This window comes from Bicyclus anynana, chromosome 15 (genome assembly GCF_947172395.1).
Source record: "Bicyclus anynana chromosome 15, ilBicAnyn1.1, whole genome shotgun sequence".
Lineage (NCBI taxonomy): Eukaryota > Metazoa > Arthropoda > Insecta > Lepidoptera > Nymphalidae > Bicyclus > Bicyclus anynana.
The window spans coordinates 4,032,564-4,046,445 of record NC_069097.1 but is presented as its reverse complement, the minus strand read 5'-3'; the positions used below and the strand labels follow the sequence as shown (position 1 = coordinate 4,046,445).

The 13,882-nt window shown below is 35.6% G+C and overlaps 2 protein-coding genes across 2 annotated transcripts in view; both read right to left on the bottom strand.

Moving 5' to 3' along the window:
• The window catches only part of LOC112047444 (regulating synaptic membrane exocytosis protein 2), a 262,982-nt gene that overhangs the window by 120,596 nt on the left and 128,504 nt on the right, over positions 1-13,882 (bottom strand). The window lies entirely within an intron of this gene.
• LOC112047435 (transcription initiation factor IIA subunit 1) lies at positions 757-6,788 on the bottom strand. Its single transcript, XM_052885852.1, has one exon. It carries the CDS (start codon positions 6,428-6,430, stop codon positions 5,441-5,443), a length of 990 nt encoding a protein of 329 aa, XP_052741812.1. The 5' UTR covers positions 6,431-6,788; the 3' UTR covers positions 757-5,440.

Below are 13,882 nucleotides of genomic sequence, written 5' to 3'. Positions count from 1 at the left end.
TATGAGAATAGGCCAACATCTATTTTTCAAACCCCTAAATCCTAGGGGTAGGGTTGAGGTAGTTGAAATTTTACATCGAGTTTCACGCGGACGAAGTCGCGGGCGTCCGCTAATAATTAAATAAATAAGTAGGTACCTAATGAAATGACAGGCGTTGTGTACCTTCATTTCTAATTTGTTTGTTGGTAAAAAGTACACATCGAATATGGCCTTAGGTAGATAGAAGCGGCGAAGAGTTCATGTAGGTAAGCCGATTACCGCCGGGTTTCCTTTAAAAATCCATGCATATTCATTGTACTGTATCTAGATTCTAGATATATGAGAAACCCGAGTTTGTTACACGCTATATGATTTTTTTTTCTTTGGGACGGCTTTCCCTCCTTCGCCACTGGTAGATAGTTATACCTACTTATTAAAGTCATCATCATAATCAGCCTATTTTGATTATCCACAATAAGACCAGGCCTCCCTCGATATAAGAGAGGATATGGAGCTTAGATCCGCCACGCTCCTCCAATGAAAAACATTCGTACATAGCCTAGATCGAATTAAGTAGGTATACGTAGATATTCATCATCATCATCAACATATCAGCTGATGGACGTCCACTGCAGGACATAGGCCTTTTGTAGGGACTTCCAAACATCACGATACTGAGGCACCTGCATCCAGCGAATCCCTGCGACTCGCTTGTTGTCGTCAGTCCACCTGGTGGTCGGGTGATAGGTAGATATTATAAGAAAATAAAAAACTAAATAATGCAATATATTATTTTATTATCAATACCATCCTCATCAACATCATCACATAGGGGTTTTTACAAATCCTAATAAAACTAATATTATTTGTATAGTAACCATCCATGGAGCTAGATAGTAAACGAAAATATAAGAAAAAACAAAGCCTATGTGGAAGAAACTGACATAATTCCACTGTACATAAATAACACTTTTAATTTAACTGTAGGTTTAGTTTAAGCCTAAATCTGTAGTAGTTTAAGTTTTTACACTCAAGAGGCACAATTATCCGCCCACTTTAATATACTCGCGTCAAATTAAAGTAGACGGATAATTGTGCCTCTGAGTATATAGAAGTCTTTTTCCGAAGATTCCGAATAAATCGCCATGAAGATTTAGGTACTGATTAACGAAGTAATATTCATATCACAAATTATAATAATGTTATTACCTACATAAAAGTATGAGAAAGTAAAGAAAATCTCTAGAACAAAAGAATTTGTGCACGTAAACGCACAATAGGTACAGAGTCGCACCGCAACGCATGGCAATACAAATTGAATAAAAATTTAAAATAAATATTTTCACAAGAGAGGGCAACGCAAGTCACAGAGTCAGTTAGAGCAGGCACTACCTACTCTGCGGCTAACAATTCAGGATTTCGTGATTTGTAATAAATAAAGATTATGGTAGGATAAGGTATAGCAGGTTCAGGTTATTATGCTTCGCTGCTCAATTCTCGCGATTAATATTTACTTGTAGTACTGGTTCGTATTTCTCGACCATTTCCACGAATTGTTTAAAGAAAATCTAAAAAAAAGATCCTAAAACACTGTAACACAACAAAGTGAACAGTTTCCGCTCAGTAGCGCCCCCATGTCGGTAATGGCGCGCGCGCTCATACGTCAAAACCTTCATTATCTGTTTTCGTGCAGTACCGGCCACTCCACGTATTTTACTTTCTTAAATATTAAGTTTCTTTTAGTGCGTTTCTTAGTGTTTTTCAGCTCTAAACATGGGAAAAAGGCGCAAAAAGAGGGGTTCAGTTTGACGTGTTTGTCTGTCTGTGGCACCATAGCTCCCAAACGGCTGAAGCGATTTCATTTTAGTTCTTTTTTGTATCCAAGGTAACTTATGAGCGAGTGTTCTTAGACATGTTTGATGAATATGTTTTATAAGTTCTGGGGGTGAAAGTGGGGAAAAATAACAGACCGAGGGTTGGTAGTTCGATACCCGCCCCGCTGGTCTATTGTCGTACCCACTCGTAATACAGTCTTTCCCGACTGGTAGGAGGGGAATGGGAATAATGGCCATATTAAAAAAACATTTGGCAAATATTCTTTTAAAAAAAATGTAAGGAGATTGTTAGTCAATTCATTATTCCGTGGCTATGCCTATGCAATACTATGATAAAATGTTTGATGATTGAAAAAGAAAGAAATTAATGATACATTGCGGTGCGGTACGCTTTAATGTGCGCGAACCATAAGGATGAAAATAGTGGAAGTTACAAAGGTTTTTTTTTCTGGAAAATTATAAGTATCTTACACATTACCTATTAAACTATTAACTATACACACAAAGGTTTAAAATTAATGATTTAAATGATACCTTGAAGCAGATTTGAATCTCAATATTTTTGGTATCTTACACCTAATTTTTGAACCACTTATAAAACTGAAAATATACACAATCAGTACAGGTAGCTAATACCTATTTAAATAATTATTTTTAAGAAAATTGTTAAAGAAAATATGTATGCCAATGATTTGTTATCACATTAAATTCTTTATGAAGGGATAAGTCTAGTCAATCTTCATAAAGGTATAGATATTTTATGCCAGCCCCTCACAATCAAGTTTACCATCATGTCTGCTGGATGGTTAGGAATGTGGGCAACTGGGCAGTGAAAAGAAAATTGAAATGTAATGTAAACATATCAACACCAGCAAGGAATGTGGTAACTCATATTTCGTAACTTTTCAGGAGCAAGCAAGAAGGAATATTCTTTAGTACCTATTTGATTGGTCTGAGAAATTAATTTTTTTCACTAAAAAAATGATGATTAAATCACATTTTAAGTGAAACTGATAAAATTCGTCCAATGACAAATTACTGGATACAAATATATAAATGGGGGTAGATTGTTGTTAATGAAAAAACATTTTTGTAGTTTTTTCAGTTTTTAGTTCTAGAACTAAAATGTATGGTTTATTTAGCAATTTTTATAAAAACAGAATTTGTGAGATGGTCCTTCCATTTGGTAAATTAATATCAACTGCAGGCTTATTCACTATCTTTGACTATGTTAATCGTCATATACGATATTGGGATTCTATGTAAAAATGTCATATAGTGCTTACCTACTGGTGGATAACACTAAGTAGGTAAATGACATTTTGTCAATTGATTTTATGTTTATTATAACAGGATGATAATAACAATAATATAGTGAATAGGCCAGTTGGTCCAATGTGGCAGTGGTTAATAATTTATAAATTTTGGATGGTCTAAAAAGTTTGGTTACTTTAATGATTATACCATTGATTAAAGACATTCATATTGCTATTATAAGTTATTTTGTCAGTATGATCAACAATTTTGTTGCTTGTTATTTAGTTACGTTAAAATTTGTATAAAACACTACACAATTATCCACATTTATTTGTATTTTTTTTTTATTTATACCTGTTGAAATATTAAACAATATTGAAACATGTATAATACAACAGTCAGATCTAACTCACAATACTAGGTTTATCACTGTAATTAAAAAAACCTACTTTGTCCATATTATACAGTGCTCTCTAACCAGAATTATTGGCATCTCCACAGTATTTTAAAAAGTGTTAATACAAATATATATTATATAACTAAAGGTTGGTTAAGCTTCTGCATACATTTAAAAATATTGAGTTATCCACTTCTTATTTTAAATTTGGTAACAAACAGTACACAGTGAAACACGCTCATTAACGTTGTAGTAAAAATTACAAGATACAATTAAACTAAATACATATACATTTTTGAACATACATACAAAGACTTTAATTGTAGTTGTAGTCCAAGTGGTATATAATATAAGGGCTATATACAACCAATGCTGTAAGTGAAGAATAGACGCATCATCATCATTATCAACCCACATTTGGCTCACTTCTGAGCTCAAGTCTCCTCTCAGAATGAGAAGGGTTAGGCCAATAGTCGACTACGCTGACCCAATGCGGATTGGCAGACTTCACACACACAGAGAATTAAGAAAATTCTCTTGTATGCAGACTTCCTCACTATGTTTTCCTTCACCATTTGAGACACATGATATTTAATTTCTTAAAATGCACACAACTGAAAAGCTGGAGGTGCATGCCCCGGATCAGATTCAAACCCACACCCTTCGGAATCTGAGGCAGAGGTCCATATCCACTATGCTATCACGGCTCTATTGATATATGTATACATAGACCAAAACTTGGAATTCAATCAAAACTATGAAATATTATTCCTTACTGCTATGCTAAAGTAGCAAGGATACATACATACATACATGATATTAAACATTTATTTTGCATGAAACAACTCCAAATTACTCTGTGAACCATGGTTTGTGAACCATTCTTCAATTGCAAAGCAACTAAAAAATCATTAACACAGGTATATGGCAACACTAAATGAAACCTTCACCTTCATTACAGTCTATAATTTTATATACAATCATCGTTTAAGATACAGACTTAAGATTTTTTTGTAATATAATTAACCACCTATTAAGGTGGTTAATTATTGAAAATGCTTGTAAAAACTTATAAAAACATTTTATTGATTTGTAGTTTATTTATACATTTCCAATCTGATATTACTGCATAAAATAAATTTGGGAAAGCTAATTTTGTTTTTTGTTTTTTATGATACTTTTTATGTAAACACAAAGATTTTATACTATAGATATGTCGCTAGCAAGTCAACTGAGGCAGACAAAAGTAGCTAATTGTCTTGATTTCATTTAGTTGCACTTTAAAGAACAAAAGTTATTTAACCAATATTTAACTAAATATTGTCTACAATGTCGAGTTGTGTGTTCAGAAAGTGTAAATACTATATGTACATAAGTATATAATGTAACTAAATACAAAATTGTGTATGTGCACTCAGTGGAGTAGCTGAATTTGGATCACTTTTTGCAGTGATTTTGCAGACACGTAACATATCTAATAGTAAAAAATCTTTGTAAATATAGTCTTGAGAAAATAAGTTCCAGAAAACAAAACCGGCAAACATTTCTACAGTCAAATAGCACACAGACTTACCTATACCTTGAACCATAAATAACCAACAGCATCATAATTAATATTATGTTGTGTTAAATCAAAATATATTTCCAAATCAAAATGGATTTTAGTTACAAAAGTTAATCAATCAATCTTCAACAAAAAAAGTAAAACAAAAATTTTACTTAGTTTTTTAATAATTTTTAAAGTTGCTTTTTAAAATAAGATGTTCAATAAAATAAGATCATGACTGTAGACAATTTGTATTAGATGTTGATCAAAAACATAAATTACAAAACCTTATGACCATAGACAATTGGTATTGGGAACAAATACATAAATTATAAAACCTTATGCCATTGTTTCTAGTCTGTTTTTATACTCTGAACCGGAACAATTACACCAACATGTACACACTCAACATCGTTATACAAACATTCACCACTCTGCATCGCCGTTGGCTTTCTGAAAAACAAAATCTTTGCCCCCTAAATTCATAATACCATCTTTTAGGTAAAACTTCCACTTGTTACGACTACGTGTGATTTTGTCATATTGACAAACAACTACATTGTCAGTGTCAAACATGTCACCGGGTTCCTCGTCCGAAACATCATCACCTGAATTAAGCGGCTCCTCCTCTGCACCTCCGCTCTCATCTCTCTCCTCTTCTTCTTCTTCAGCCCGTTCCTCGGCTGACTCTTCATCTTCGTCATCATCATTTCCTCCATCCTCTGACCCGTCCCCGACATTTGAGCCTTCATCATCAGATGAATCTAAAGCACCGTCCAGGGAGAACGGTGCCACACCACTGCGTCCACCTCCACCACCACCGTCACGTTCATTCTGTTGTCCCGCCAAAGCAGAGTTTATGTGCTGTTGTAATAGAGTTGCCGCTAAAGGCTGTGGTAAACTAATAGTAGCATTTATGATTGGTCCAGTGAGGACTTGGTGGAGTTTGTTACCATTGAGAGCCGAGGCTGGGATCTGTATTGTGAATGACCGTGGTTGGGAGCCGGGCACGCCAGGCTGAGCAGGCAGTGTTAGTTGTACAGGTACTTTGTTGTTGGGGTCCAGGACGTGGTGTGGGTGTGCGCCTGCTATGTTGGACGGAGGGGCTCCGTGTTCCACACCAGAGTGGCCCGCGCCTTGGGGAATCATGTCCTGGGCTCGTTTCGGCATCAGATTACTGCCGTTAGCCTTAGGGAAGTTTTGTAACACGGCCGGCGGTGGGGGCAGCGACGGCGAATCCGCCCGCGGAGGGTCCATGGCCCCGCTGGCCGTTAACTTAGTTTTCCACAACTGCTTCAGCTCCTGCAACACTTGTTCATCGACACCATCGTCCAAAAAGCAGTCCCGCACTCCAGCTATCACATCGTCCACTACTGTATTGTACAGTTTCATAACAGATAACTGACTCATAGTCATTTTGACGTTGGTTTGGTACGCCGTTGGTATTATAAGATTACATGTATACTGAAGTAGATATTTACGGTTAAACTGCTCGAAGATGGTACTAATTCAGCTAACGAAAAGTGCGCATCGACGTATTTATTCACATATTATCTCAATGTCAATCCGTAACAGTCACAAAAGTGCAGCCATTAAAAAGTTTTAACTCATTCTTTATTCAGAATTCGCGAACACTAAACGATCTGAAATAGTTACTACGAGAAAACTAGAATTAACTTATATTAAGTTTTGAACAAATCTAACTTATTACAAGAAAACACTCGACATAAATTTTGACAATTGACGATTAAAACCAAAAACATAACCTAGAAACAGAATGCAGAGTATACTGCCAGATAACAAAAGTTGTGTCTATGGGCGACTGATATCGACAAAGGAACTATACGCATGCGCGACAGCAGCGCTACCCATTCCATTTACACAAAAATAATGAGACGACGACGCCCTACCCGTTCGTCACCCGATTTTCCGAAATCGTATCCTGTGATCGTTGCGTTTTTAAATGTAGTATAATTATTATATATCTCTCTCTATATCTTAAAATAAAAAACTCTGTGTTAAACATAACGTGAAGTTTTATATTTTCATTCTTTTAATTTTTATGAGTTATTATTTTGCGCTAACTGTACTAAGTTAAGCATTTTAATCTTATTTACAGTTCGTTCGCTGAATCACGACAACTTTCAACAGTGAAACGAACTGGCACTCGCAGTATGCTACAGCGCACGAACGGTGATTCGAAGCAACAAGTATTGTCTAATAAAACTATGATGGCGTTTAAAAGTAGCACATTGTGTTAATTCCTATTTTTTTTAGTTAACCACCAGTTTATGTGCTTTATCTTCTGTGGAGTTAATTAATTAATAACGATTGCGGGTTGATGATTAACCTTGAAGAATATGTATAACACTTAGAACTTTTAGGCTGGTTGGAAACCTACCACTATAAAAAAACATATATTTTTTTCTGTAAATTAGGTAAAATAAGTTTACATCTATGATTTTTCATCATGTTTGTCAGTCAGGTGGTCGGAAATGTGTGGTAGCACGATTAGAGCCATAGACTAATAAGTAATGAGCTGAAATTGTAGCCATAGATTATGTCAGCTACTTAGACCATTAAAAAGAAAGGACCTGCCTCGTAAATCGTTACCCCTCTGTCAAAGATCAAGAATCAAACATTACATATATATATATATATATATATATATATATATATATATATATATATATATATATATGTATATTGTGGATAGTATAAGCGATGTGTTGGTTAGTCTGTGTAAAAATTACGCGTGTGTGTATTGCGAGTCAATTATATGTATAGACACAGAATATACCTAATGGTGTTAAATGTGTGAGTTCGATGTGTGAGTTTACCTCGTCTCCCTCATAAAACGACAGACTTTTTTGTTGGTGAATTTGGGTGCGAAACAGGTCCATTCTTTTTAATAGTCTAAGGTCAGCTAATAGAAATAGGTACCATAAAAATTCAGCGTCAGGACAAAGAAAATTCAGTCTGCACTTTGCAAACTTGAAACTTTTGAATTTGAGAAATTACTACTACAAATGCTATTCTCAAGCCGATTATATTTAAAAAGGGGTCTGCGAACATAAATGAAACTAAACAATAGTTAACACAAAAAATTTCCCTCGTAATGACTTAGTAATTATGTCCATATGGATATACCTACCTCAGAAAGTTGCTTTTGTGGATGAAATCAATTCCTCTGAGATTGAGTTGTACATCCAAAGTAGACAGTCTTCGATAAATCATATCACTCAGTTACAAAGAGAAATAGAATTTTTTTATTGTTTTGTTTACATTAATTATTTATAATATTAATATAAGGAGGTATTTGTACGAAGTTGTTTCAACAGTGGTGGTATAAATAAGACCGTATTTGATGGCTTGAATTCTATTCTTTGTTAGGCAACGTGAACACCGTCACGCTGCTAGACGCGTTAGTGACTTTTGTTGTAATTTATATTGATCATAAATTGTTTAGTGTCGGCATAGAGAACACTTCGGGTAGGGGAGATGCTCTTAATAGTCAAAGGTGTTATTGCTTTCTGTAGGAATCCCTTAAAACTACACCCAAGGTCACAAGTCCGGACCTGCTCGAGGTGTTTCCTCTACATAACATAAAATGATGTTCACTGTCGCTGCTGCCTGTCATGTCATACTATAGTGCAGAGATTATTAGATACGTAGATATAGTGCATACCCTCGTTATAAAATTTTGCACGCCACTGATACGTACTTACGAGTAGTTTGTGCTACTAGGCAATATACATGAAGGTGAGTAAGTAAATATCAATAATAATTTAAGCAATTTCGTATCCCTCTAATAGCTACTGGTTTTCTATGTCTAATTAATTATGTATGAAATAGGCACTCAGCTTCAGCGTAGTCACGCATAAAATTACGCTTCTCAAGGTAATTTCACACCTCATTTAATATTTTCAATACCTTTTGTTTAACCAAAATGTTGTACTTACCTATTTATTATAGTCATTCTCGAATTCCATTTACTCTATCAGTACCTAGTAGTTACGTTACGTTATCAACCCATATCCGGCTCACTGCTGAGCTCGAGTCTCCTCTCAGAATGAGAGTGGTTAGGCCAATAGTCCACCACGCTGGCCCAATGCGGATTGGCAGACTTCACACACGCAGAGAATTAAGAAATTCTCGGGTATGCAGGTTTCCTCACGATGTTTTCCTTCACCGTTTGAGACACGTGATATTTAATTTCTTAAAATGCACACAACTGAAAAGTTGGAGGTGCATGCCCCGTACCGGATGCGTACCCACACCCTCCGGAATCGGAGGCAGAGGTCATATCCACTGGGCTATCACGACTCAACTCACTGTACCTAGTAGACAGATTACTATTTAACTATAGGTAGGTCATGCCAGCCGATGGACGTCCACAGCAGGGCCTATGCCTTTTGTACGGACTTCCAAAAATCACGAACCTGCCCCTCTAGCCAAGTAGCACGTCGATTCTCTTTCTACGATCGCTAACTCTTCGAAAACTAGATAAATGTATGGGAATGACAGATCTTGATCACGTGATCTGTCGATAGCAAATGTCATTCCCATACATCTTTATAGTTTTTGAAGCGTTAGCGATCGTAGATAGAAAATCAACGTGCCACTTGGGTAGGGATGCTGTGCCTGCATCCAGCGAAACCCTGCGACTCGCTTCCTGTCGTCGTGATTATACGTAACAACTACTTTCATACTTAGCCAAATGCTAACGAATAAATCGAGTTAAACATCCCGACTAACTACTGGTTGACTGGTGACTACTTAATGGTTAAACCGATGCCGTAGATTCCTCAATCAGCGGCGTCATCGGGAATTTTGGGCGAGCGCAGAAGCATCGCATGATGGGGCCCTAAGACAGAAGCAGAAGAGATGGGCGGCACGACTCTTTAATGGCATCTTTTACATTCCATACGGCAAACTAGACTGTTTGTCGTGGACGGAGAAGTATAGGTACTGACTTAGAACCGTGTCTGTACCTACTCATCGATATAGGCTTACGAGTAACTTTACTTATAATATTTATAGCCTAGTTTGAAATGTCCAATAAAGGGCTAAGTCTCCATACTTATGCGAGGCATTGAAGTTTAGACCCACAACGTTGCTATAATGTAGGTCGGCGGACACGTGAATGTGTGTGTGACATTCTCATGAAAAATTAGAAAAATATTTTCCTGTAACAAGCGACCTCTTTTATGCTGAAGTCAACACGCAATTAACGGAATAAAGACATTCCAAGCCTAAACAAATCCGACCCTAAACAAAATTAATAACGATACATTTACAACGCGGATCTCGTCTCGGATTTTAACTTTAACGGACTTACTAAACCCTCCAGGGATGACGGATTTAAATCTTTAGATGGCAATACATCACTCTATCAAAGTGGTTACTTATTTCCGAGCTCTATTAGAAGAAAGGTATAAATGACTTCATTAAACCCGTAGGTAGGGTGTTCCCCGTCTCTAAAAGCGCGTAGTCTCGCAAATTGACTGTTTATCGTCGGGAAACTGCGTTACGCAAAAGGCGCGTTTCACAAGCGAATTTAAACCATCAAACGCGTATAATAAAACTCCGAGTAAAAGAGTGTAACAAGAAAATAAAATCCTTGTTTTGGCGCTATCACGTAAACGATCAATCGTAATATGACTGGGAATGTTATTAACATATTAAAGCGCTGTATGAAACGGTTTACGGATTTTCGGTTTAATGTGTGGTGGGAATAAACCGTTTTTATTTTAGTGCTTTCTGAATTTTGATATAGGTACACCGATTGTACTATAAAATAGTTTTACTTTAGTGCTATATATACTAATACCAATATATACTAATCCTACTGATATTACACACGCGAAACTTTGTATGGATGTTTGTTACTTTTTAACGCCGCAAGTATTGAACTGATTTGGCTGAAATTTAAAATAAAGGTAAATAATACCCAGGATTAACACAATATTATTATGTTTGTCTCGAAAAAATCTTTGGTTTCCCGAGATTTGTGAAAAACTGATGGTTAGGATGGTATGAATGTTTTTTACTCTTTCACGCCGCGACTATTAAACCGAATTAGCTGAAAATTGGAATGGAGATAGATTATAATCTGGATTAATATGTAGGCTACTTTTTATCCCGGAAAATAGAGGAGGATACATACCTACTGTGTGCAAAGGGAGAGGATGATGAGTTGATGAGTAACGAAGTGACGAATGGAGAAGATTGTCAAATTTGGATCCAATTAGATCGACCCAACATAAATGGGATAAGGCAAAGGAGATGATGATGATGATGAGTAGGTGACGAAATTACTGAGGGGCGTGACCCTCAGTAATTTCCTACTATTACTTACTAACGCTACACAGATGGGAAAATTCCTAGCTCCCAATTATAGAGCGCTGTCAGAAAGCTATTGCTTTCATATCCGTTGCTCATGCCTTCATCGCTAGCTGTTTAAACTTCGGAGGCGCTCTTAAATTGTGTTGCAAAGCACTAGAACAACTTATGAAATTTCTGTTTTGTTGTGTATTGATATTATTAATTTTATTAACGTTTTTAACAGTGTACGACATTTAATGTTGTTCCCATTCTAAATGGAGCTAATCTCAATCTTGTCAAATTATTTATAAAGATTCATCTATACTTATCTATCTATACTAATATTATAAAGCTGAAGAGTTGGTTTGTTCGTTTGATGTATTTTTATATATTTAACATTTTCACTTGATTAAACCTAACCATTTTATATAATAGTGAGGCCCCATTTTTTAATTTGCACCTGGGCCCTTGGTTACCTAGCCACGCCACTGCTTATAATCTCAATTTCGTATTAAGTATGTAAACTAACATACAACAATAACAAGAAAAGGAAAATAAGAAGTAAAATATGTAAAATGAAAAAGAATATATAATTAGGCAGAAACGATAAAAAAATGAGAAGTAGGTAGGTAGGTATCTATCTACCGACCTAATTCGGCGCGCGGACAAAACCAATAATAAGCAATTACTGATGTATAGCGAACTCTATTTACGTAACGTCATTTCAGCTAAATTTAACTGTTGTTTAGGTACAACCATTCATAATAATATCATGTTTTCATTCACATTATTGTAGGTAGGTATTTATTATTAAATAGGTATTATAATCGACATCGTACCGCAAATGTGTTACTAAGTCATGAAAAATGAGGCGCTCAAAAGAGGAAATTTCCACATCTCAATGTTAGTTGACAGTCTCACATCTCAGCAGAACCTGCCTTCCGAACCGATGGTAGAATCTTTACAAATAGTCAACTGACGTATCAAAAGTGCTCGTAAACTGAGCCTACTTGAAATTAATGAATTTTGAATATCGCTATCGGTATTATTGTGCGTTACAAGAGTTTAAAGTGCTAATGTAATCTACGAAACCCAACACTGCGCGTGGCCCGACACGCACTTGGCCGGTTTTTCTATCATGACGTCAAAGAATTTCTAACTTAAACGTCGTTATTAACGCTTGACGTAAAGAAGTGGGGAACGTACCTACGTTGGACGTGTTTGTCTGTGTATCTGTTTGTAGTATTGTAGCTTCTAAACTAAGGAACCTACTATGATGCGGCATTTTTGTTTAAAAGCGTGACGTTAATGAGAATCTTTGGTAAAAACGATAAAAATATAAGGCGATTTGAAGATATTCTATATATAAACGAGTAAATAGCAAAATTATTTATACTGTCTGGGTTTTTGATACTTTAATGATTCGCAAGAAAAACATCGTGATAACAAACGTTGGACTCTCCTGTTCAAACAAAAGAACATTAATCAAAATAATTTTCTGTGTAGGTATCCACGTCTATTATTCATTATTCATTTCGTTACATTGGTATATTACATTGTCATTTGGAGACAAGCCACCAGACACTGGAAGCCTAAAAAGGGTTTTCGTTAACAATGTTTCTTCCTGAAATTGTCTCGAATATAAAAATGTTATTGTAACACAATGCTGGAATTATTTCTACTTTTAGGGTTCCGCACTTACGAGTATACAGGAAAAAATAACCCTTTGTAAGGTCACTTTGTTGTAGTCCGTCAAGCTCAAGACCCTTTTTTCAGAAACGCGTGTTTTGAAATTACTACGAATTAGGTACTGAGGAAAAAAAATTTTTTTTTTTCTTGTACGGCCAATAAACAAATATGTTGCGAGTGTCTTTGTCTTGTGGAGGTCGATCCTCATTAGGAGTCGGCGCTCATTTGGTGCGTCCTGTTAAAGGAAAAAAATGCAATAATTTTGTTCCAGGATCTTATTTTTAAAATAATAACTATTGTCTCGCATCTTATCAACCTGGTAAAACTTTCAAATTTCTGTTGTGTGGTGACACGGAACCCTCAGTGCGAATGTCAGACTCACATTTGCGCGGTTTTTCTTTTAGAATAAATAAATAAGTAAGGCCAGAAGAAAAAAACTGTTTTATTTAAATAATCCAACTATAACGCTGAACATAAACGTCGCTTTCTCCATGAATAATATAAAGTGCCTAAATAAGTATATATTTAAGTAAATTGTTACTAAGTAAATATATACTTTCCTCTGATTTTTCTCTTTGTAGGTAGAAGCGTTTGTGAATAAATGCCGTTTCTACAGACTTTAATAACGGTAATGGAAAAAAATGTTTGAATATTGTTTAGAGGGAATAAAGAATGTTCATCTATGTTTAGGTATACGCTTCTGTAGATGTATTTCTTTTGCTTTGTATATTCAAAGAGATTATTGGCACGTGCAAATAAGAAATGCAAATAATTCAACGCTTAAAGGTGCGCCAAAATTTTCATAAATAAATTTAAAGATTTTTCAATATACGCTCATAACCTTATAAACTA